General features: G+C 45.1%; 1 protein-coding gene across 1 annotated transcript in view; it reads right to left on the bottom strand.

The window, feature by feature from the left end:
- Nucleotides 1-230: 230 nt before the first annotated feature.
- Nucleotides 231-24,243, bottom strand: part of LOC138493147 (fish-egg lectin-like) — a 294,466-nt gene continuing 270,453 nt past the window's right edge. The window contains exon 4 of the mRNA XM_069620332.1: nt 231-392. Coding sequence (XP_069476433.1) covers nt 248-392 — 145 coding nt within the window. The 3' untranslated portion in view covers nt 231-247. The remainder of the gene's footprint in view (nt 393-24,243) is intronic.

Genomic DNA, 24,243 nt, shown 5'->3' with positions numbered 1-24,243 from the left:
CTCAGTGTGAATGGCTGAAACATAAATATTGGAGGCAAGAAAGCCTTCAGATGCCGCACACGGGAGTTGCTAGGTCTGGAAAAGACCCGGGGCTAAGCTGATGTCGGAACTGTTGGGACTGGGGGCTAGCTAGTCTTTTGGCTGTAGCTCCTGAGATTCTATCCGGGGCTAAAACCAAAAGATCAGGGGCTATTGCCCCCTTACCCCCCCCAGCAACGCCCCTGGCCACACACTCTCTTCTTCCTCCTTAGACGTCACATCTAAAGATTGCCCCCTCAGTGGTGATCAGCCAGACCAGGTTCAGATCATAGGTCACGTGTCTGAAGTTATAACATTTGTATTGCAGCTCTGTCCAGGAGATACCAGTTGGGTTTAATTCGGTGATGCCATCCCTAAAAGTAAAATCAAATAAACACTTATTAGGGTTTACATATTAATTGAGTGAAAAAGTTAGTACATTTCAAGAGGGTGGAGTACCCATCAACCTTGCTGCAACAGTGAAGGTCTAAGCATCCAGGGCTGGTCTCCTGCTGCTGATGGGCTGCACCAGTGCCAGAGACCCCCACCAATCCGCCCTTTCGAATAGTTTACCTTAGCATGGAGCACTGACTGAGTGCAGTGATGCTCCATTGCCAGGGCAGAAGGCATTGTGCCACTTCCTATGCTGCAGCCCCTGCCTCTCACAATCATCATGTACACACACAGCTGGACTCCTGTCACTTGCGTTTCCACACCTCGGGTCACAGCATGGCAAATTCACCAGTATGCTGTTTGGGGGTGCGGGGCATGAAAGGGAAGAAGAGGATGGAACAGAGGAGAATAGACGAGTAAGAAGTGGAAGATAAGGGAAAGGAGGAGATGTGAAAAGAGGAGAAGGAAAGGGCGGGAAACGAGAAGAGGGGAGTGAACAGGCAACATGTGAGGGCGTATGGAGATAGGTGAGAGGAAGAGATGGATTTAGAGACAGTAAGGGAGACACAAATAAAGTGAGAAAGAAAACGAGGGAGAGAACAAGAGGGAATGGTAAGGAAAGAGTACACTAGGCTGTAGAAACAGAACATTGGGCAGAGAAAAGGTTAACACTAAACATGTTGTTGCAGCACCTTGGCACCAGCCTGCCTTGATTTCAATGGGAACATCTCTACCTTGGCTTGACTACTCCTAGAGCAGCTGTACTACATCTACTTTTTGGTGCCATTAACAGGCCTTCAGGCTAGATGGCCACCCAAGGACAATTTCCCAGAAGGAAAGAAGATTTGATTATCATCAGCACAGTTATAGAATAAGATACCTACCTGTAAAAGTAAATCGTGCAAAGGCTTGATAGATATTAAATAACAGCAACAAAGAAGCTGCCTTGGAAACATACCACTCAACAGATGGTACAATAGGCACATAGCAACTAGTTCGTCCTTAATTGGCGTCCTACAAAGAAAGAATCAGTCCATTTTGATGGGCTTTTAAAATTAATTAGTACCCGGCGAGGGGGGGGTGGTGGCCGCCCAGCCAGTGAGGAGGATCGGAATGGCGTCTTTACCACACTGGTGAGACCCTGCTCTGAGCCTCCTCAAAGTGGGAGGCCACCATCTTCCCTTGCCAGGAATAAGGTAAGTGTGCTCCCCACACCCCCTGGCCCCACCCCACTTTTCTTCATATTTAAGCCCCCAATCCTCTCCCCACTTACCTTGTGCTGCGTTGTTGCTCGCTATCTCTGCTGCGTGAATGGCCTCTCCCTGTTTCCTGGCGGCCATTTTCTTTGTTTACGTTTTAAAACACTTTTTAATTTCCGCCATGGAAAGGGAGAAGGGACTACCTGTAGTCCCTTCTCCCCATGGCAGCCATTTTGTTTGCTTTTTTTCTCGAGTTGAGAAACGGTTTACACAATGTTATTCAACTTGAGAAAAATGTGTTACGTTATTCGGTTGGGCATGTAACTGACGCCCTGGGGTATACTAAACCACTAATACCCCCCTCCTTGGTTCTATTGCTTAAATAGGTCCAAGCAGTCTGGCTTTTGAGCAAACCTTGAATTTTAGTAGTGTGACTAGAAATAATTTTCTCTTTCGGCCGTCTAGGCTAATGATTTATACATTTGTTATGCGAAAACAGACCCCCTGCCTCCGAGCAAAAAGAATGTTGGGGCCCCCATGACATGTTTTTTTAATTAAAAGCAGTCACCCATCTAATTTGAAATAGTCTCATACCCCGTGAGAATCCTTCAGTCTCCCCTAAGCAAATATGTGTGGAGGAGGTTCACACAATGAGAATCACAAAGGATCATCTCCAGCGCAATTGCGGCCGTTACTACTAATTAAAGGATTATTTTTGTTAATAAAATTTAATTACTGTTGAAATTATTCCGATTAGATGTCACTTGCGACACCTATGAGCCGAAACTATTGCACTAGAGTACAGATAGGGAGGAATGGCATATGAGGAGGGACACACAACCTGTAGCTGTTTGGTTATTTGCCCCCTCTAACCCTCCCGTTGACTACCCATGACCATGCTAATCTCTATGGCCATTCCCACTCACTTCCTGCCTCTCCCTACCCAAAGCACATCCTCCTGGGATCTCTTTGAGCTTGCTTTTTTTAAGACTTACCATCAAACGTTGCACTCAAAGTGTTTGCCGGGGATCTTTCAAAGCAGTCTTCGGAGAGTTAATGACTTAATTAGAGTTGTAAACTCGCTACTGGTTTAACAGGCAGGTCTTACCAGGTCTACCATTAGCCACTTGATTCATCAGCACTCTGGTTGACCTTCACTGAAGCCATGTTAAAAACAAGCATTGGCAAAGCCAACAGTTTTGGCTTGTGTATAAGTATTAGGCATTTACCAGGCACTGCTATTAGTTGCCCATGTACTCACACCATTTTGCCCCTGTTACCGCCAATGCTTGTTTTCACTGTAATATAAGCAGATCTGTCATGTGTTAAGTGCGCGTTCCATTGGCGAGTGATACGAAACCCCTGTCACACGCAATGGAAGGAATTGTGATATTGTGGAATGTCGCATGAGTGGCTGGAATGAGCCAATTGGTAATGGTGACACATTGCCCTTTTCGTATTCTTGTCACGGGCAATCATAGTAAATATACGTACTGAAATATATTGCTGGTTGCGTGCCAACCAACCATAGCCAGAATTGCAACATTTTGTGTGCATGGTAACCTATGCATGGTAAGGGATAATACTGGTAGACTAATGCAAAGACACAACAGCATTTCTCTAGCTCAAAATGGTGGGTTGCCTGGAATGAAGTGTGGTGAATGTGTTGGTATGATCAGCAACTGACAGGACTGAGTTTGCTAAAGGTGTGCACAAATGTAAGGGCATTTGCACAAGCACAGGACTTTGCCTTTGTGTAATCGCAGATCTCACTCAGGCAAAAGCAGCAGTGCTGGGCACATGCGGGAGGTGTGGGGAATCGGCATATGGCGACCACTCTGATATTCATGAAGCACACTTCCGGGCAGGCCACCCGTAATCTCGATATCGAGTAGCCAATACTTAATATAAACAATACTGGCCGTGCAAGGGCATACATATAAGCAGCAGTCGTTTACATACAGGTGAGTGCAATATATATAGCAATATTCAGAAATAAGATATAAACTCTTTGCGTCACCAGAACTGATATGGATTTTCAGTTTTAGTCATGTTTAGGGCATATTATTTTGAGCAAGATTCCAAACCATGAATGCATTTATGCGAGTACATAGTGAGGTTTCTTCAATGTGAGCACTGTTTTCAAATGCATTTGATACATTCAGGCAAAAGTGTAGAATTCACGGTTTAGTTTAGTTTAGTTTATTATTTGATAATGCGCTCAAAACCCTGGGGGAACCGGGCACAGCGGTAACAAGAATACTTAAGCTTGGTTACATACAAAGAATGCGTTACATGTTATTACAGTGTTTACCGTACACATATACGCGCTGGGTACATCAGATCACACTAGTCTATAGTACAGGTTTCAAGGCAGTCCAGGTTTCAAATTATTACATGTAAAGATCTAGTGTCTAGTGCCGGGGACCAGTTTGGTGGGTGTCTTTAGACCAGAGCCAGGTTTTCACTTTACATCTGAATCTAGAGTAGGGCTGATCAACTCTAAGTGCAGAAGGGAGTGCGTTCCAAGCGCAGGCCGCTCTAACCGGGAAACTAGCACCACCCGATTTTGTTAGTTTGAATCTGGGGGTGTCTAGCAGAAGATGGTTAGAGGCTCTAGTGTGGTGGCTGGTGGACTTTCTAGTCAGTCTGGCCGAGATATAAGGTGGTGCGGTATTGTTCAGTCCTTTGTACATGATAGAGAGCGTCTTGAGGAGTATTCTGTCACTAATTTTAAGCCAGTGGTGGTCTTTCCTGATCTTAGATATATGCTCTCTTTGGGGTATGTCCAAGGCAGCTCTGAGAGCATTGTTCTGTAGAATTTGCATTTTGTTTATGATGGTTTTATTGGCGCCTGCATATAGGGTGTTGCAATAATCTAATTTAGACATTATTAAGGCGTTGGCTAGTGTGATACAGTTAGTTTTGGAAAGGTAGGGTCTACAGGCCCTGATTAATTTGCAGGTGTAGGCTGTAGATGAGGCCAGGGAGTTAACTTGTTTTTTGAGAGAAAGTGTGGAATCAAGGTAGAAACCTAGTGTTTTTACCTCGGTTGCCACTTTGATTATATTGCCATCTATGTTGAAGGCGAGGTAGTTAGGGCTGAGTTTTTTGAGGTTGGAGTCGGAGCCCAGGATCAGTATCTCTGTTTCGTCGTCATTCAGGCAGAGGCCGTGAGAGGCCATCCATGCCTGAATAAGAAGGTAAATCTTGTTCACTAGAACTGAGTCTGCGACAACGTTACCAGATAGTGGTATGAGGATCTGCGTGTCGTCCGCGTAATTTGTATAAATTATCCCCAATCTGTCAAGTTTGTCGAAGCGTGGTTTAGTGAAGATATTGTACAATGTGGGAGAGACACATGAACCTTGTGGAACGCCACAGGTGATGTGTAATGGGTCTGCTGAGGCTAAGGGGGAGAACACTCTCATCGTGCGGTTGGCTAGGAAGGATTGTACCCAGGCTATAGCTTCCCTTGAGAAATGGGCGGCAGATGCTAGATGCTTACATAACACTGCGTGGTCAACCAGGTCGAAAGCCGCCGATAAGTCGAGGAGGAGGAGCATAGCTGTTTTACCTTTATCCTTCAACTCGTCGAGCTGCTTGGTACATCAGAGGTTGGTGTGTCAGTCAGAGAGGTAGTCTGAGTTCCTGTAGAGTTCAGGGTGGCCTTTTTCTTTGCAATTTCGGACTGTAAGGTTGTTATTTCGTTTGCTAATGCATTCTGGATGCTAGCGCACCATTGTTTGTCCTTGGGAATATTGTCCGTAGGAGCTATTGGGGTTTCCATTTCCCGGAGAATGGAGAAGAGTTCTTTAGAATTAGAGTTGGCTTTGCTAATTCTCTCATTAAACGTGTTTTTTTTTAGTTTGGATTATTTCTTTCTTGTATTTGTTAGCGAAGTTGGTAAGTAAGGTTTTGTTCTCTACTGATGGTGAGTGCCTCCAGATAGCTTGGAGTTTTCGTTTTTGGATTCGTAGTTCTTTGAGGTGGGGGGTGAACCGAGAATTAAGGTGTGCTTCTTGTTTACTTTTGCATACTTTGATAGGGGCAATGATATCCAAGGCTTTAGACATGGAAATGTTAAATGTATCAACTAATGTATTTGGGTCAGAGTTGTTAGCGCTAGCCGTGAGCGCTGGTAGGAGGAGGGGAGTAGTTTTTCGGCGGTGATTTCTTTTTTACTTCTGGTTGTCAGAGCTGGTACTGTTTCGCGAGAAGCTACTTTAGGGGGTTCTATGATGGATGAGAAGCAGATGAGGTGATGGTCAGTCCAGGTTTGGGGTGTAATATTAGAAATAGTGGTGGCACAGTTCAGAGTGGCTATCCAATCTAGTGTACGTCCTTTTGTATGTGTTGGAGCGAGGACATTTTGGGTGAGGCCATGTTCGACTAAGATAGATTGGATAGATTGTGCTTGCTTGTCCTCCACATTGCTGAATCCCAAGTTAAAGTCACCTAGTCCTAGGAGTTGGGTAGAGTCTTTAATGTTATTGGTGAGGAGGTTAGATGCAGAACCTGGCGTTGGTTTGAATTGCCAGATCATTAGCTTTTTTATGGTTCTTGCGGGTACATCACGTAAACCAAGTAACTGACTGTATTCACAGCTTTTCTGGGAAGTGTTCCAAAGTGCCTCGGTAATAGTAAATAAAACTGATATTGAAAGAACTACAGAACCTCCTGCGAAGTTTGGAGCTGCCGAGTGGCTTTTATAAGTGGGTGAAAGGTGCATTTGCTGCATTAACCTTGCTCTGAACATATACACGCTTTTTACTTCTCTAAAAAGATGCTTTACACTGATATTAGACCAGTGATCTAATTGGCTTTTTGGGACGACAAAGGTCTCAGCTGCTTTTTGCTTCCATTAGATACGTATTCTAATAAGGAGAGTTGACAGTTTAAGCCCAGATAGCATAAAAGTGAGCTTTCGGAAGGCAGAGCAGGAGATTTGCTGTTGGCAGGTGGAGAGGAGGCAGAAGGACGGCTGAAAGGAGCAGGCGAGAGGGAGAAGCACTGGCCCCATTATTCTCTATGCAGAGGGGAGCGGTTGAAGTCCCTCCTTTTTAACTGGCTGGTTTTGAAAGCTACTAAATAGGATTTCTGGCCGTTTTGAGGCATTTGAGTCCCCAAATTACTCTTTTTATTGACTTTTGAGCAGAACTACAGATTTTGACTGAGCAATAACGGGAATATTGTTACATCTACATCCAAGGCAACTCACCTACGAACAGATTGTATTCTTAATTGGCTGAAAGCTGACACCATGGTTAGTCCCAATTGACTTTAACTCTTTTTGAAGGATTTTTTCTTATTTTTCTGCTTATTTGATAAAAAAAGATCATGGTGCTTTAATATGTGGCTTTTGATATTTTTGGGCTTTTCCCTTGGATTGTAGACCGTCCCAGGCATCCAGTCTTCTCCAGCCCCCTTGTCTCCCTACCTTCTACAAAGAGTGATAATGAGAGGTTTTTTTTACCGTTCATTTATATCACATTGAGAAACGTATTGAGGTATTCAGAGGAGAGGTGCTTTTAGGTGCTTATTTGGTGAGGCAGGTAGGTGTTTTTAAGGTGGCTATGATGTCTTTGAGAAGGTTGCTTAGTCTGAGTCTTGAGTAGAGGTGGAGGCAATAACAATGACTGCTGCTTATTCTTTAATGCATTTTAAGTGTGCGCTGTGTAGTGACCATAATAGTAGCAATGTTGATTTATTACTTATTTCTCATCATTGAAAGATTTACATTATACATGAGAGTGTAAGAAACACTCTTTGAGTGTGTATTATTGAGTGTTTTGTGAAGTGTGTATTGATGTGTTATGTGTGGTGCATGTCTGTAATACACACAAAGGGTTACTGGAAGGTATGTACAGTTGACTATCAATAAAAAAGAATGTAACATTAGTGAACCTCTCCCATGCAGACCAATGAGTTGCAGCCACAAGGTTGATTGCCTGCTCTCTTTACTGATCCACAGTGACTGGTATATGCTCTTCCCTATCTCTATTCCTACCACAGCTCCTGCTGGGGCGCCGGGGGGGGGTTGGACTCTGGAGAAAGGGGTGATAATAATCATTGCAGTACATAATGATCTAATCACCACCAAGCAGAGTTCTCTTCACAAAATACATTGAGTGCCTCAAATATCCAGTACAGAGGTAGTTTGTTTCATTGTTCTCCTGTATTTTTAATCCCCTGAAAGTGGTATCGTCTCAAATCATGCATTTGATTTGGTTGAAAAATCAATGGTAATGTTAAACCATATCTTCCATATATTTATCTTTCGTGGACGGTGGGCCTCTGCCCCATTATGCTTCACCTTGTTAACAAAGAAGGTATAGCAACAAACCTGAATATAACAATCAATTTGCATTAGAAAATTCCCAAGAGCCATTAACTCTATACCTGAAGGTATCCGCAAGACAAGTGTAGAAAATCGCCATTTCTCTGCCACATATTGTATTTATTTATTTTACCTTTTGCAATGCAGTAAATTGCAGTGCAAGTCACTTCAGAAGGCGGAGGCAAGAGGTCAAGGGTGCAGTAAGCAGCCAGTCGCAATGAGATAGTCCTGCATATTCCTCATTACTTAACAGATAACAGTATTCAATCAGCTACTCAAAAGCAAGTACAGGAAAACAAACAGATATACATTTAGAGGGTGGTACTGACCATCATCCACAGCCTAATAAAAGGGCACAGTTCACAGGTGGGCTCCAAGGCCCTGTTAAAGCAGCCAATCTTTGGTGATTCTCTTAAATCATTTTTGATTGTGTTCCGATTTAGTTTTGTTTTGTAGTTTGTTAGAGATAAGATGGTGGTTGGCAGGTCAGGTTCCTTCTCAGGAGATAATTACCCAGATCAGCGCTTAGATATGGAGGGCTGGTGTCAGAGTGGGTTTTATGCACTTATGCAGCAGACGGTATAGCGCTTCCAGCTTCTGTTATGTACACCTGACAGACTCAGTAGGAAATTGTGCAGCCAGTGTTGTGCCTGCTATATTTCTTGCAGGACACTATAATTAATCAATCGTCTATAATTGAGTGATACCTATCATTTTACTAAAAGCAATTTTGCATTGCTCGCCAGAGAGGGGTTATCCCAGAGCTATATCCAGATTAGTCCAAGTGGGTTGTGTTGTTCCTTAATGTTTAATGCTGTTGTACATTTATTTTCTAATCAAATCTGTAGATGGTGATGGGAAAATTAGTTATTGCATTATCTCTGAAAAGAGAGCCATTTGGAAATTCGGCGAAATATGACAACCCTCCCAATCAATAAGGTCTTATGTGTATTTCTAATGAGGTCACTGGTTGCGAACCTGCCTGTTGTGTCCTGTCATGGCACTGTAGTGGTGAGGATAGGAGGTTTGTCCTGGCAGGGTCCTCATAGAAAGCTTGTGGCATGCAGACTATATATATATATAAAGGCATACTGGGTGAGGGGGGGCATTTTCAGCAGGGATTCCTGTGGCCCATGGAGTGTGCTATAAGGACCATTCATACACATTCTTGGCCTCATATCCTGTCTGCTGATGTGTATATGGACCAAGGGCAGAATTGTGCTTTCTGACCTGACAACTAAAGATGAGGGGCAGGTACAGAACTATACCTGCAACACATCACACTGCTACTCACATGGCAGTAGCAACTCCTGCCATAACTCCTGCTCCGGAGCCACCTCCTGCTTTGTCAGTGTCCTCCAACACAGAGCGAGTGCTCAGCTCCTCCACCTGTGCAACCGCTGGCCAACAGCTGTGCCAATCACCACATTTTAGTTTGCGCTAGAGCTAGCAAACACCACAAGTCTACAGAACCATTCTAGGTCACTCGCTCTACAGTATTAATTATGAGGGCTGTGACGAATCAGAGGATGTCATCCTTTCTCCACCAGGTGAATCCTTTCCCATGGGGCCAGGATGGTGCATCCAAAGTAAAATAGTCTCCCCTGGCGTATGTGCACCGAGGGAGGATCACATGGTGGAGGAACCCCCTTATGGGATTAGGGACGACCATGTTCAGAGAATACGGTATGCCCTGCGATAGTACTCCTAAACCCTTATCCAATGTTCAATCCTGCCCTCCCTTCTTGTGATGAGGCCAATATCTGTTATTGTCAAGTTAGTCAATACTTGACAAGATTCAAACCTTAGAAAATGCAAACTATGTTACATCTGACTCTATGGCATCTACTGAGAAGAAGATGACCAGGAGTCCAAGGATCACTATGGAGAAGCAGAGTGAGCACTCTAGCTTCTTCAATGAATGTGATTGGCCCAAAGAAATTCGCTTTTACAATGCAGCAGTTTAACCACACCACAGTTGAGAACACCAGAGAGAGCTATCCTGCAAGGAGGAATATGGTGAGCTGTGAAGCAACGAAAGGGACACGAGCCAGCAGAAGGGAAGCCGAGAGCGGAGGACGAGAAGCTGAGCATGGTCCAAGATGCAAGGACTGCTCAGGCTGCTGCAATGTGAAACCTCCGGGCATCCAGAGCACCAGGAAAGCGTCCATGGGAGAGGGCCTATCACCGGGGAGAAGCAACCATAATGAGAGTTGCTGCAGAGCGCGACGAAGCCCCAAATGCTGCTGGGGCCTCGAGAGATGCAGCAACTGCTCGGGAAACACCAGTAGCTACCAGAGGGAAGCAAACAGGTACACAGGTTGCCCGAATGGTGCTGAAGGTCAAGTGCTGAAAGGGGGTGAAGGCGAAAGCTGGATCAAAAATGTCTGGGACCCTGGTAACTAAGTGCAAGTCTGGGACACGTACCCATATGAGAAACCGAAACAAAGCGAAACAGAATATTGCGAGTCTGGGACTCACACCAAAAAAGAGATAGTCCATGTTGGGACAGCTGTTTGTCAGGAGAGTAAACCAAGCCACTGTGAATGTTTCGAGTCTGGGACTTACACTCAAAGAGGGACAGTCCATGAGAGGACGAAGGCTTGGCAGGAGAATATATCAAGCAGGTTTGAATTTTCTAAGTCTGGAGCCGCACTCAAATAAGAGGTTAATGAAAAGATGCATTCTTTGCAGAAGAGTGAACCAAGCAATCATATGGCGAATCTGGGATTCGCACCCAAAAGACAGACAGTCCATGAGAGGACAATTGTTTGGCACAGAAGTAAACTAAGCCTTCCGAATACTGCGAGTCTGGGACCCAAACCCAAAATAAGTGAACAATACATGGTGCAACAAATCCAATGCTGGGCAAAAGGGGTGTGCCAAGTTGCTGAGATGAATAGGAGAAGCATAAGGAGTATATTCTTGTGAACTGCCTATTGACCTTTGTTTAAGCAAGTGCAGGCCTGAGAGGCCCCAAAAAAGGAAAGTGCAGGCCTGAGAGGCCCCAAAAAAGGAAAGTGCGCGCCTAAGAGAACCCAAAAGGAGGGAACCCCTATAAGAAGGATTCTAAGGGAAAAGGGGAAAAAATTATGACCCTAACGTTGGAGTCCTACAGTTTTGAACATTCCTTTATTTTTGCCGCTTGTGATTACCCAAGAGACTGGGAACCTTTATGTTGGTTGGGTCTACAAAGAACACTTTACTTTAGGAGGAGATCATCCCTGCACAGTTGGTTTAAGTTATTAGTGTTAGGGACAGAAGTAGGCTTTTTGAGACACGACAGTGACAGACTTTATAATTTGGATATTCTAACAATTTCTTTTAGTTTTCTTACAGGCAGGGAAACCCCTCTTAGTTTTAGGGACAGAGAGGCCCTTTTCCAACCCTTTGTCATGTAATAAAATTGTCTACCCAAAAACATGCCATCATTGTGTCAGAGCCTTACTTCTGCACCCTCACAGGGCATATACACAAGATTGTCTTTTCATTTACCTGCTGTTATCAACCGAAAAGGCTTTCTATGCCCCGAGGGTATACATGCTCTGCTTATTCCACAAAGTGAAGGTGGCATATGTGCAAATGCATAGGGTGGCTATGGGAACTACTGCTCATGCCTTTTGTAAACATTGTTATATGTACTTCATCAAAGGGCAATAACGTATGTGAGGAAGTCGGTTGTAAAATATTTGTTTGCGATTGTGCTTGCGCTTCTGCAGTTTTATCCTCACAAACTCTCTTTTCCTTGGCAGTATGTCCCCACAAGATGGGAACAGAAGAGAGCGAGGCGTTAGATTAAGGAGGATTTACCTCTGCAGAAACTCTGCTGCACTCTCATCCCTTAGGGCCTCTCCTAATCATTATCTGACCCCTAAATCCATTCCACCAGACAACATGCCCACCTTCCGGACCACTGGTTCCTATCAGGTGCAGGGGTGGTTTGCAACTGGTGCACTGCAGAGGGCAGGGTCCACAGGTAGGCAATTAAGACAGACAAGCATCTGAGCATGTTGAGCATTGAGGTTATCACAGAGGAAATATTTCCTCTTTCTAACAGCTACCCTTCCCTCTTCCCTTTGGTGATAAGTGGAATCGGACGTTCAGTAATCATACACAACAAAAGGTTGTGTATGATTACTACAAGACATCAGCGGGAAGACATGCAAAGGGATATCTGAATTGCCCTGTTTCTTGCCTCATGTGATATACACATAGCTTTATAGATATGCCTAACAACTTTATATTGGGCCTTATTTGGAGGCTGTATTTGAAAACATTGGGCCTCATTCTGAGATTGCATTTATCCTGGCAGTAGAACCGCCAGTATACCGCCAGGATACCGGTAAATGGAGATACTGTTTCAGGCACTAGGTCCGCTGGCATGGTAATGAGGGCTTCAGTCGGGCGGTCTGGTAAAGTGCTGCTATGCACGAATACCGGCACTTGTTTACCGGACCGCCTGACTTGGAATGAGGCCCATTATTTGTTTTATACGCAAGTGGTCATTTCGCGTTCGGTAATTGTACAGTATAAACAATTTGATGTTTATCTTTGTCACGCTGATTTATTTGATTTTTTCATATTCACGCGAATGCGTGTTGAGGTTTAAAGGAGATGTAGTGGTAGAACATGGGGATGTTCTTTGCACTTGGATTGTATGATGCCGACATATGCTGTGTTATTGTGTTATTTGTGTACACTCTGCTTACTCTAATAAGGAAAACATACAGACGGGTAGCTAACAACTACAGGGATATACGTCTCCAAGGGGTTCTGAGTGACAACTGATAGACAATAAGAGTGAAACTCCAGTTCTCTATGATGTCACCTGGGACGCTGCCCCCACCGCGTCCCCTTTCTACCCTCAGTGCTGATTCCCTGTACCAGCATTTCAAGGGATGCAGTGAGGAGGCACAATTTGACCATGCACACCAATAAAAAAGTCCCAGCCTAAACAAGAATAAAAATACTGGTTTCCTGCCCCATCCTCACGTCTCTTGAGTACTTCCCTCACCCTGTCCAGCACACAACAGGAAGATATATACCGTGAATCCGGCCAACGCCCCCATCCTCCATCCATCATGTATCCTCTTGTCTCTCGACCACCCACAGCAAAAGGAAAAAAGACACCTGGTGTCCCGCCCCCTCCTCCATCACCCTTCTGGCCACCCACCCCATTTTTCCCCCCGGCAAAAAAAAAATACCTGGTGTCCTGCCCTCCTCCCTCATCTTCCTTGTTGTGTAGAGTGCTCTCTCAACCTCCCAACTGTAAATATTTAGAGCACCTGGTCTCCTACCATGTACCGTACTACCCCCCTCTCTTCTACTACCCATGCGAAAGCAGGATCCACTTGTCTGAACTGTCAGCATATATGTCAACATCCACCATTCAGTCCTGGTTTTAAGTTTGCATTCAGGGAATTGTAGTCCAGGGTTTATAATGGGGAATTCCGGGACTGCAAGTCACAGAATACAAAGTTAAAACCAGGACTAGAATAGAATCTCCCGAATGGAATGGGACATGTTGGCATATATGTGTCAGAGCTACAGCAGTGCAGCCCTGTGAGCCCAGCTCTGATAAGCTGCAGAAGCGTGGCTCCCACAGAGGCAGGGCAGCCGTGTGTAGGGCTTGCAGGACATAGTCAAGTCTTGAGGTCCTCAAGAGGTGTCCTTGCGGATGCAAGTATCATCATATTAAAAGCAAATCTGTTAAGGGTTAACAGGCTCAGTGTCCATGACCAAGATCATTATAAACTATTTTTCTATAAACCAATTATCAAAAATTGACAGGGATAACAAATTGAGAAAAGGGAACAGAAATATACTTTACCTTTTCAAAACCAGCCAGCAGGGGAACCATTACAATGAAAGTTAATGCTGGGGCCAGTTAAGGCCTGTGGATAGATATGGGAACATTTTCCAAATGTTGAAGTATGATTTTTCATTGGGAACATGGCTAAATGGGGAGTATGGGACACAAGTGGACTAGACACACCTGAAGTTGGAGACATCTGGTGGCAATAGTTTGGTTGTAACATTGATCATTTTGGAGCTCAAATTGGGCAATTGGTTACTGATCTCATATGAAGGTCTCAGCTGGTGTCAACACATCGGACAGATCGGTGGTGGCCCTTGATCCTAGATGCTTGCAGAGATGGCAGCGTGTTAACTGGACTCAGGTCAGAAACCTCCAGAGACCAAAGCAGGATGCCCTGAAAAGTCCCAACACAAAACTTAGGAATTGTATTAAACACAAGTAACTCATCTTTGGGCAAGCACAATCAAAGAACATGTCAGAAAGGTCCTTTCTAAATGGTTGCATCAGTTCAAAGGTTTCTATCTTAAGTTCAAACGTGTTCTTCTAGGCACTCAAAGTCTGCGTAGTTCTTTCTCCCAAAGGTCCTTTGACTTGTCTCTTCTCCAATGCCTCCTTTCGGTTCCATGGACATTACTTTGTCTTTGCCAGTAGCCATAGAAACAGTTGCTGCTCTCTAGTGTCTGGTAGACAGAGCCAACTGGGTTTGCCGTTCTCAGTGTCTACGCAGCATCTTATGTGGGTCCTATCAACCAATCAACCAACTTTCTGTAGGGTTCTCATCTCTGCCCCTGGTACCCCCTCTCTACTCATATAGAGGTCCTGGCCCTCTGCGATGACACACCACATGCTTTTCCTCCTCCCACTGTGGGTTCAACCCCTTCTGATTGGGGTTTCTTCTCTACCTCATTCTCTGGGTGATGCTTGTCCTCTTGTTTCTTCTTGGTCTCTCCATTAGCTCACTGGGGATGGATTATTCTTGCTTCCCAGCCTCCTTCTGCTCTTTCTTGCCCAGCACCCCCTGATGCTCCCCTCCTCCCCCCTCCTGATACTCTTCCCCTGCCATTCTCTGATAAGCTCCTAACAGGCTTTATAAAGACATGGACAGTATGATTTACATCACATTTCCTGTCATGGGCTTTGATGAATGCTGATGCTTGAGAGGCGTTTGGTTTACCTTTGGCTAGTGGTGGACCATGTGAACGTTGGCCCAGTATTTTGTATGGGCAGCCATGTTCATTATGCAAGCGCTAATTCAAGGTTTTTGCCACTCAATACCTTATATGCCGGGCTCCAATATGCAAAAGACACACAACCTGGACGTCCTCTTTCCCACCTCCCCCTTTATCACTTTGACTGTGATGAAGATGAACCAAAGGATTTGGGGCATACGGTTGGATAATAAGGAAAATAAAGTCTTCTTGTATGCTGGATAAAGGTTGATGTGATGAAAACATTGGTGGATCCTGTCAATCTCTTGGGGGAAGGAGTGGGCAATGCAAAGTATGCAAGTTCCAGGATAACTTTCACTGATGAAACATGCTGCCGCCGGTTGTAATTCTATTGAATTTTGGCAGTAAGGCGGAGGAATTCCTGCAGCATTTTGCCAGAGGTTTTCCCTCTGCCCCACCACAAAGTTGTAGTACGGTGGTGCGTTAGTGCAGTAATGCAGCGGTCATGCCATGGTATGGCCCTTTTTTTTACGCACTGGCACACTTCTAATGTATCTTAGCACAAAGATTGCTCCTGTGCGTGTCCTCTGCACCCTTTGCATTTACCTACTCTTTAATGCGTAAGTTAGAGGACTTTACAATTTCCCACAACACCCAACTTACTGTGGCTTGCACTGCAAGTTTACAATTCCTCATGCCCCTTGTAAATGCACTATATACATTCCATAATGCTTGAGTTAGCATTCTCATAACGCGCAACTTGCCACTTAAATCAACCCCCCTCTAACACTGAAATTCCAATCCAGCCGTTGGGAGGCAAATTGGCAACATTCGAGGTACAAAGTTGAATGCAACCTGAAATGTCCACACGGAAAACCGTGTAGCAGTTTCTGCATGTTATGGGCTATTTAAGAACCCAGTAGTGTACATTGTACACCTCTCTGGTGGAACCTCTGACCTTATAGTACCAAAAGACACTGGTCAGAGAAGGCACAGTATGCATTAGGAAAGTCTGCCAGGCCCCAAATTGCCTGGCAACTGTGAAATTGTATTGCAATTAGTAAATTCTCATGTTACAAGTCAATGATACCACCAATGTACTATGCCACCAGGTGGCTTTGGTTTGGCAGCCTACTCCGTGAGTGCCAGTTGTAATTAAAAAGCAACATATTGGTAAAAGAAGATATGGATATGATGGTATGATCAGAAGCAAAGCTCTAGCCATGTCACTATTACAGAAATAAAGCTACTAAACTTTCCTTTCACTGACTCTTCTAAGATGAAAGCAAGGCAGGCTGGGAAAGGAGTCCCTCTTTAGGAGCTGTTGCCAGGTGGTTTCAACTCATCCAGGGAAGGCATTTGCGCTCGTAGGTCATAGTTCACACTTCACCTGCATGTGAAGGGGGACTTCCAAAAGCTGGTCTGAACCCGGAACAGATCTTTTCAAGGAACTGTACATGCATCCATCACACTTTGACCTAGAGAGGTAGGAAATGGGGTAGGTAAGGAAAACCGGGAGTTCAAGGACAGGGTAGGTGACTTTCACCATTTAAGACGTCCTAGAATCCTTAGCCACTGCAACCTACCAACTCCGCCAGGAAAAAGCACCCTGTAAATCCTATACAAGTGGAAGGACACTCTGGGAAGAAGATATCCCAATTGGGCCCTAGAGGGGACTTGGAATACCTCCATCCCCTATTAAGATGAATCTAAATACAGTGGGAAAGCCCCATTTTGTTGGTGACTTTTATAGATTTGGATTACTCAAAGCCTTCCTTCATAAGAATGAAGGCATACAATCAGAAAAGGAGACAGACTGTTCGTTTCAACATCCCTGGCTAGCAAATGGTACATTTATTGGTAGAACTAGGAGCTCGATTGCTGATTAGGACCAGAGACCAGGTGTGACAAATTAGATTCTGCTCTGCAAGAATACAAGGATGAGTAGGGGTAAAAGGACCCACTCAGCCCTCACACTTCTACAAACCAAAACACAATGCTATCATAAAGGTAAAACAGGGACAGTTAAGAGATATACCTCCTTTGCCTTTTGTGGTAATATGGGCAGAGGGAAGGCTATGCTCTTAAGATTGGTGTGAAGGTGAACCAGTAGTGACCCGAACAACACAGTGGGCCTCATTACAACTCTGGCGGCAGCCGTGCTGGCAAAACCGGCACAGTTGCCGCCGGAGTTGCATTTTATCCGACACCCACGAATGGGCAATAACCGGGTCATGCCGACCTTGGCGGACCCGGTAATTGTCCTTTCGCGGGTGCCGGTAATGTGGTACTCCCCATTCCCTTAAAGCCCTGTAGGGCTCAATGGGAATGGGGAGCACGGTTGCACCGGCACTGTTCATAACAGTGCCGGTGCATCCGACTTGCTGTGCTCGCGGGAGCCGCTCTGCCTGCCAGGTCAGACCTGGCGGGCTGACAGGCTCCCGCGAGAACAGCTCGTAGTATGGCGATACAGTAGCAATGGTGCCGGTAGCACTACCGCCGCCGCTGTTGCTGTACCGCCATACTTATGATGAGGCCCAGTATCACAGTCCAAAATAAAGCGAATGCCCAATCAAGGTTCTATAAAAATATATATATACTTTGATCAAACACACTATCTGCATGTAGAACAAATAGAAAATACTGTACAAACCCACTGCAAAAGAACACAGAAGATGCAACAGACTGGGCAAAGTAGCATTGTGAGTGTAGCTCCAGGGGTGGTAGGTAATTCACTAGCCACAAAAATAATATTTTGGATGATAACAGGAGCACTCGTGACCTAACCATTCTCTATGGTCCAAGTGGACCAAGAGGGCAGAGTCAATCAGTACCTGGATTCAGTTCCTGGTGGGCTGACAAAGTCAGATCTGGGATCAAAAGTAGATGCGAGCGGATCAAGCCCAGTTCGGGCATGTTGGATTGTTTGAGCCCAAGGAGTATGCAGGCGTCAAGTAGCAGTGAAAGCAGTTGCCTGGTGCAGTAGAAAGGTGGCTCTAGAGGATGCACGTCGGGGCAAAAAAAGGAAGGCTTTGCAGTTGGCCAGGTAGAGGCAAGCTGCGTTGATAATTGAAGCTTCCGCGGTTCGAGTCGGCAAGCGAAGATCAGCGAAGTAGTGATCCTGGGTGCTTCGATGTGTGATAAATGAGGTGGAAATTCAAGAGCTAGCTGGGCTGACCATGGTTATGACACCTGGTTAGAGTTGGAGTGTGAGTCTCCAAGATTCGGTTTGGGTTTAGTCACTTCAAGCCTAGCAGGTGATGAGTTTTAGCTAGGACACACTACAGTGTCGAGCTGGTACAAAGTGCAAGTAAGTTTGAAGTGGTGGAGGAGTGCAGCAACCAGTGCCAGTGACTAACCTCTTGTCTCAGGTGCGGTGAACACAGAGCAACCGGTTTGGTGCAGTAGAACAGGGAGCTTCAGCTGGTCTGGCCTTCTGGTTGCTGTGAGGCCCACTCAGGAGGAATCGATGATAGGATGGTTCCGTTCCGTTCAGGGTTTGCGGTCACTCCTAATGTGCCCTAAGAGTGGGCAGAGAACAGATCTTCCTTCAGTCTTGGATGTTGGATGATTCCATCTTTACCTCAGGCTGTGAGCTTTGGAAAGAAAAGCATTCCCAAAGGAACTCCAGTGAGATCTTCAGAGTGAATCTGCAGCCTTAAAGGATCTGAGAGGGTATGCGAGAATCTGCAGAAGAGGTGCGAGACCCTTCTTGAAGGCAAACATCCTCAGGTGATTGGTCTAACGCTAGCCTGCTTTAGTGGTCCAGTCGCTGCTCTAGAATGGAGTGGACTTTGCCCTTCTGATGTCACACTCAAAGTGCTTTGCTCCAGAGGAAATAGAGGGGACAGGAAAGAGAGAGAGGGAGAGCGGGAATCAATATGGTGGAAACCTCCTTCCATTGACCAGAGCGCTCCTGCCTACCATAATCCCACCTCCTTCCCTTCCCACTGCAAATAAAGGCCTATAGAGATGGCAGCAACCTGGTGTGAGGCTACTCATTTTGAATGGGTGTGCTCCATTGAAGCCCTGGCCCAGGACAGCTGCCTCCTGTGTGGCTGTCTCAGGCAGAGGGTGTTACTGCCCTCACAAAACTATCAAAGAGGAAACCCGGCCCTCTAGGTTCCTCTCCTGCCATTTGGCGGGCTACGCCCGGCTTGACCAGAATACACATCACCTTTCATAGCAGAGCTAACTCACAGGAGCTTACACATGTGCGATATCAATTGGAATGTGGGAGCCGTGATCATAAGCAGTACCATGCACTATGCCTAAACTCAGGCATAGCTTAATTTTAGACATAATCCTGCCAACATTATGGGTTCCTTATGATCATCGTTGTTTGGGTAAATAGGTGCATATCTTAAATGCTGCCCCTGTGCGGCGGGGACTTGTCTGTCCCTGCTGCTGTCAAATGGGTATCTGTGACCTCTGGACCAGCTAGATGCCATGGATAGAGCAGGCACTGCGAATAAGAAGACTGATGCAGCAGGCCACGGATACATACTATGCTTTTGGCAGGGAGCTTGCGAAAGGAGAATCTGATCAACACACCAGTACACCCAGATGTCCACAGGGTGCCAGTGTGCCTGTACATGACTCACAAATTCATCTTATGGGCTAAGGAGCTAGCTGCTGAAAGCTCCAAATTAGGTGGTTACTTGGAGAACATCTCCCAGCATCTTAGAAGAATACAAGTACTACTTTTTACAGTTATTTCTCTGAAGAACCAAAATAACTTCAAGCCAGATTCATGTCATTGAGCCAAATCTTGAACCTCTATTGAAAAGGCAAACTCATGCAACAGATCATCATTTCAGCCATCAAGCTCTAGGTCAACACATGAAATCTAGAAAAATGCCAGGACACCAACAGCACACAGGAGTATTTACAAAATGTTTGTGATGCCTGTGCCCTAATATATGATAGCATTGCAACTGTAAAATACACTTTCATGTCACCTCCCTATTTGGGAGGCAACCAAGTGAACTGAGTGCAAATAAGTATTTGTGTATTACATATATTCTGCTGCAGGAGTCTCGTAGAAAGATCTGACCTGCTTTCAAACCCACTTAAACTATGTTTCTCAAGTGTTTTGCCATCTACAGAATGTGCAACATCATTCCCCTGGTTCCAGCACAGACAACAGTGGTTAGATCTAAGTGCTCCATAAACTGGGTGTGGTGACCAAGCCCAGTTCCATGTGAAGAGGGGCATTAGTTAGGCAGGAGACAGGGACAAAGATAGATGCTGAGGGCAACACATGTTGAGTCTGAAACCATGCTCAACCTTCAACAGAAAGGATCTCTGACTTTTGGAATACTCCAAGTCCCCTTTCGCTAGGCGGTCCTGCGCCATCCAGTAGACTGTCCAACTACTGGATGGGCTACTGGGGTAGAAGCATCATCCTTCTGCCTTTTGACTCCGAACGTCAGGGGGAACTTCAGGGGTATTCAACCTTTCCTGTAAGTAGGCTTCCTGCAAGATATCGGCATCCCAGCGTCGACGAGTCCCAAGATAGAAGGCAGTCTTCAACCGCAGAATCTGTGACGTTTGCTGTTGCTGTGCATCAGTGGCAATCACTGATACTGGCTTTCCCACATCTAGTTGAGGATCCTGAAGAGTCCTGCATCAGAGCCTGCTGCATTGTTCCACAAGAAGAGGTTGCACACAGCTCCTGTACCCACCCAGAACTCTTCTTGCACCCTCAGCTCATGGGCTTCTTCGACTGGAACCAATGGCAGGAAAACCGACCTCTGGTGACCCTGCGATGACCTGCCAAGTCGGAGGAAAGAAAAGTGAGTATGGGTGGTAAATTATAACAATACTTCATGTACCCCTAGCTCCACCCTTTTAAAGTTGTGAAGAACATTTATCTGTTTTACCACACTTTGGCTTTGCCAACCCTTGTTGCAAAAGCCCTCCAAAAGCTAGAGCAGCATTTTACTCACCTGTAAACTCCATAGGCTACCCTTTGTGACAATCATCACATCCACAGGATCCTTTCCCTAACCTTTACCCCAACTCTTAAAGCTAATAGAAACTTCTTGAACTGACCGTTGGGCTCCATGCCCCATACAACGTAGGGCTGGACTTTTTGAGTTAGAGTTGTTATTCCTGTGGACTGTTTGTGTGTTAACTAATTACTTCTCTTCCCTTCCAGGTATGGTGGGGTGAATTGATTATTATACACTGACCAACTGTAATTGTATATATGTGTTATACTATTAGTATTGTGTGATATTATTGCCTGTTCTAAGTCATTTGTCGTAGTGTGTGTTTTTGCGCAATAATACATAGAGTATTTTTGTACTTGCCTGTCTAAGTGTAATCCTTGATTGCTCATTGTGGGGACTCATTGTGGACCTCTGACCATACTCACCTCTCCTGAGATTAAGCCTTGACCACTCTCCAAGTTACCTTAATTGGTTTGGCTGAACTTCCAGAGTTTCTCCTGTTCACTATAGCTTGGGTGGCCTCCTAAACTGTGTCCACCAGGCCAGAGATTAGAAATCCATTTTAACACCAGCCTTTTCAGGGATTGGAGAAGTCTCATGTTGCAGGTGGCAGCCTTCGAACCTCTGAACTCCAGAAGGTCCCTAGTGGGTGGCAGGATGATGGAGCTAAGGGCCACATCGCTGGACTTGGTATATTCTGAGGGATATTCAAATGCATGATGGATGTTCTATAGACATTCTGATGTGGGCTTAGTCAAGGGCAGCGACTGAACCACAGACTCTAAGACAATGTAAGCTTCTCACCCACCTATAGGATAGCTGAATCTGCCTATCTGTCTATTTCTGATTGTGCTTTAACAAGTATGCTCACTACTTACCTGTTGGGAAATTGAATATGCCTCGCTATTACTGCCAAACTTGTATTGCTGGCTGTGTTTTAAAAAGTATGTTGTTAATTTGCCTGTAGGAAAATTAAATTTGCGTATCTGCTAATTCTCTTTGTATAAAAAATGTATCCTTCCATCTCCCTTGTGACTGTCAAAGTTATCTACTGGCCTGATACTTCCTTGCGGCTAGTGGATTGTGCTCTGCAGTGCACCCCCTTCCCCTCCCTCCTTTCTCCACCTGTCTCCTCACTGGTGCTCTCAATCTCCCCCATCTTTTCTAATTGCTTCTCTATCATCTATCCTACCCCTCTAACTAAGACTGGAATGAAAAAGTTCAAGAAGGATCTCCTGGTCTCCAACCCTGGCCTGCCCATTGCTGACACCTATGGCAACGCCACCTCCAGGCAGACCCTCACTGATATCCTCTTATTCATTCCTGCTCCAGCCCTTTGGGTCACTCACATGATCTCTGTACTCTGCCCTGTCTCTTACTCTCCCATTAATGGTGACACCTGTTGGGAGGTACTCTTGGCATCCTTTCTCTCCTCGAGGGTTTTCATTAATGTGTATCAGAATGACACTATCATGGCCCAGGGCCCGCAGCCCAACCTCCTCTTTCGAGATAGGCGTCTCCAATCTCTCACTACCTTCTTCCTCCCTTCTCCCACCTCTCCTCTCTCTGTCATCCCCCTGGCCTCTCTGCCATCTCTTATGGGTACCACACTTCTGTACTCCTCCTTGGAAGACCTTCAAAGGTGTCAACCTGCTCTACTTAGCTACCCTCAACTCTTGCTCTGCTGTCAAACACTCCTCTGACATCTGCCTTCTCCATGAGGACCTTGATCTAGATGCCTTCGCTCTCACTGGGACATGGTTCACGGACAGCTCTGTTACAAGATCCTCTCTAAACCCAAGCTTAACAGGCCTGTGGGTGGAGTGGCCCTCATCTTCCCTGAGTGGCTTCCTGCTACTATCATACCTACTCAGTCCTACTCTCTTTCAAATCCCTTGTCTGCACACTCAATCTCTCCCCTGGCCTCTCTCTGACTCTGCCACCAGCTACAGGGCCCCTGGCCAGGTCTACCATTTCCTCTCTGAATGGGCTGACCTCACCTCCTCTTTCGTGACCTCCTCCTCCAAGCTTCTCATCCTTGCAGACTTCAATATTCACCTCAACTCCCATGATGCAGCATCTGGGTCTTTCTGCAACCTCTGTGACTCTCTGTCCCTCTTCATTCTTCCCTCTGGGCTGACGCAATCTGCCAGACACACTCTGGATGCTATCATCTCCTCAGATCTCCTCATCTGCAACCCTCTCATTATTCCTCTATCCCGGTCTGATCATGCCCTCCTTTCCTTTCACATGGACCTCCTTGGTCTTCCGGCTAAGCCATCTCCCACACTGCCAGCCTTCTTCTCCCACATTCAACTGATGAAGCAAGTGTCAACTGCCACTTTTGCTGTCACCTTCACACCCCTTCTAGTGCCTCCACTGACTCTCACTCAGACTCCTCTCTAACCACCAACTCTCCTTCTTAATAACCACACTAAAACTCCTCTTTATTGTTCATTAATTTCTTTTCTGATTAGGGATTGACAACCGACCATTAGCACCTGGGGAGACTTCCTATGTACTAAGTTCACAGTTCCAGTATATGCCTGATTGTGAATTCAAAATAACACATACAAGTAAGTGTACTATCCTTAAGCCATCACTTCCAATTTTTTCACCATATCTCACTATCTTATCCCTATCATTTATTTTATGTTAGGATGAACTAGGATCCCCAACCATCCCGCTAACCAGTAAAAAGTGGGGTTGCCCACAGATAGGAGGACATCCTTGGAGAATACATCTCCCACTTTCTAAATGCAAAGTAAGTAAACAAGCTGCTCATACAGCCACTGCACAAGAATCATTGTTCATAATGAGAACTTTAAGTTTTTTATAATTGATCAATGGACTAAATACTCAGGTGTTCAGTCACTGGATAAACCAAATCCTAAAACTGCCTCTAACCAAGCAAATGGAGATATGTTTGTCCTTAACCTATTAAGGTATCTATCATCTGTACATAGCTATTATGCCTTTTCTTTATTTAACAATTATCTTGAGTTAAAAGGATGAAGTCATGCTTAGATGACCTATACTAATAAGGCATTTTATCAATTTCACATAGAAATAACATTTTGTGCTTCTTCTTAGTTGTTATGAAGTCATGTTTTAACTAATGCACATATGAAAACTAATATGTATTGCAATGTATTATTAATATTGGATTAATAATTTGTTTCTCCAGAGAATAATGTTGTGTAGGAAAAAAGAATGTTATGCCCCTGATGGTGAGTGAAAGCAATACTCAAAACGCGTTGGGTCAGATCATAATTGAATGTTTTTTTTCTAAATTTAAATAAATATCTGTTTTAGATAAACAAATAAATTGTCAAATATTAATTGGGTC

Source organism: Ambystoma mexicanum, chromosome 10 (genome assembly GCF_040938575.1).
Source record: "Ambystoma mexicanum isolate Mex_15411 chromosome 10, UKY_AmexF1_1, whole genome shotgun sequence".
Taxonomy (NCBI): domain Eukaryota; kingdom Metazoa; phylum Chordata; class Amphibia; order Caudata; family Ambystomatidae; genus Ambystoma; species Ambystoma mexicanum.
This window is presented reverse-complemented; position numbering and strand designations above follow the sequence as displayed.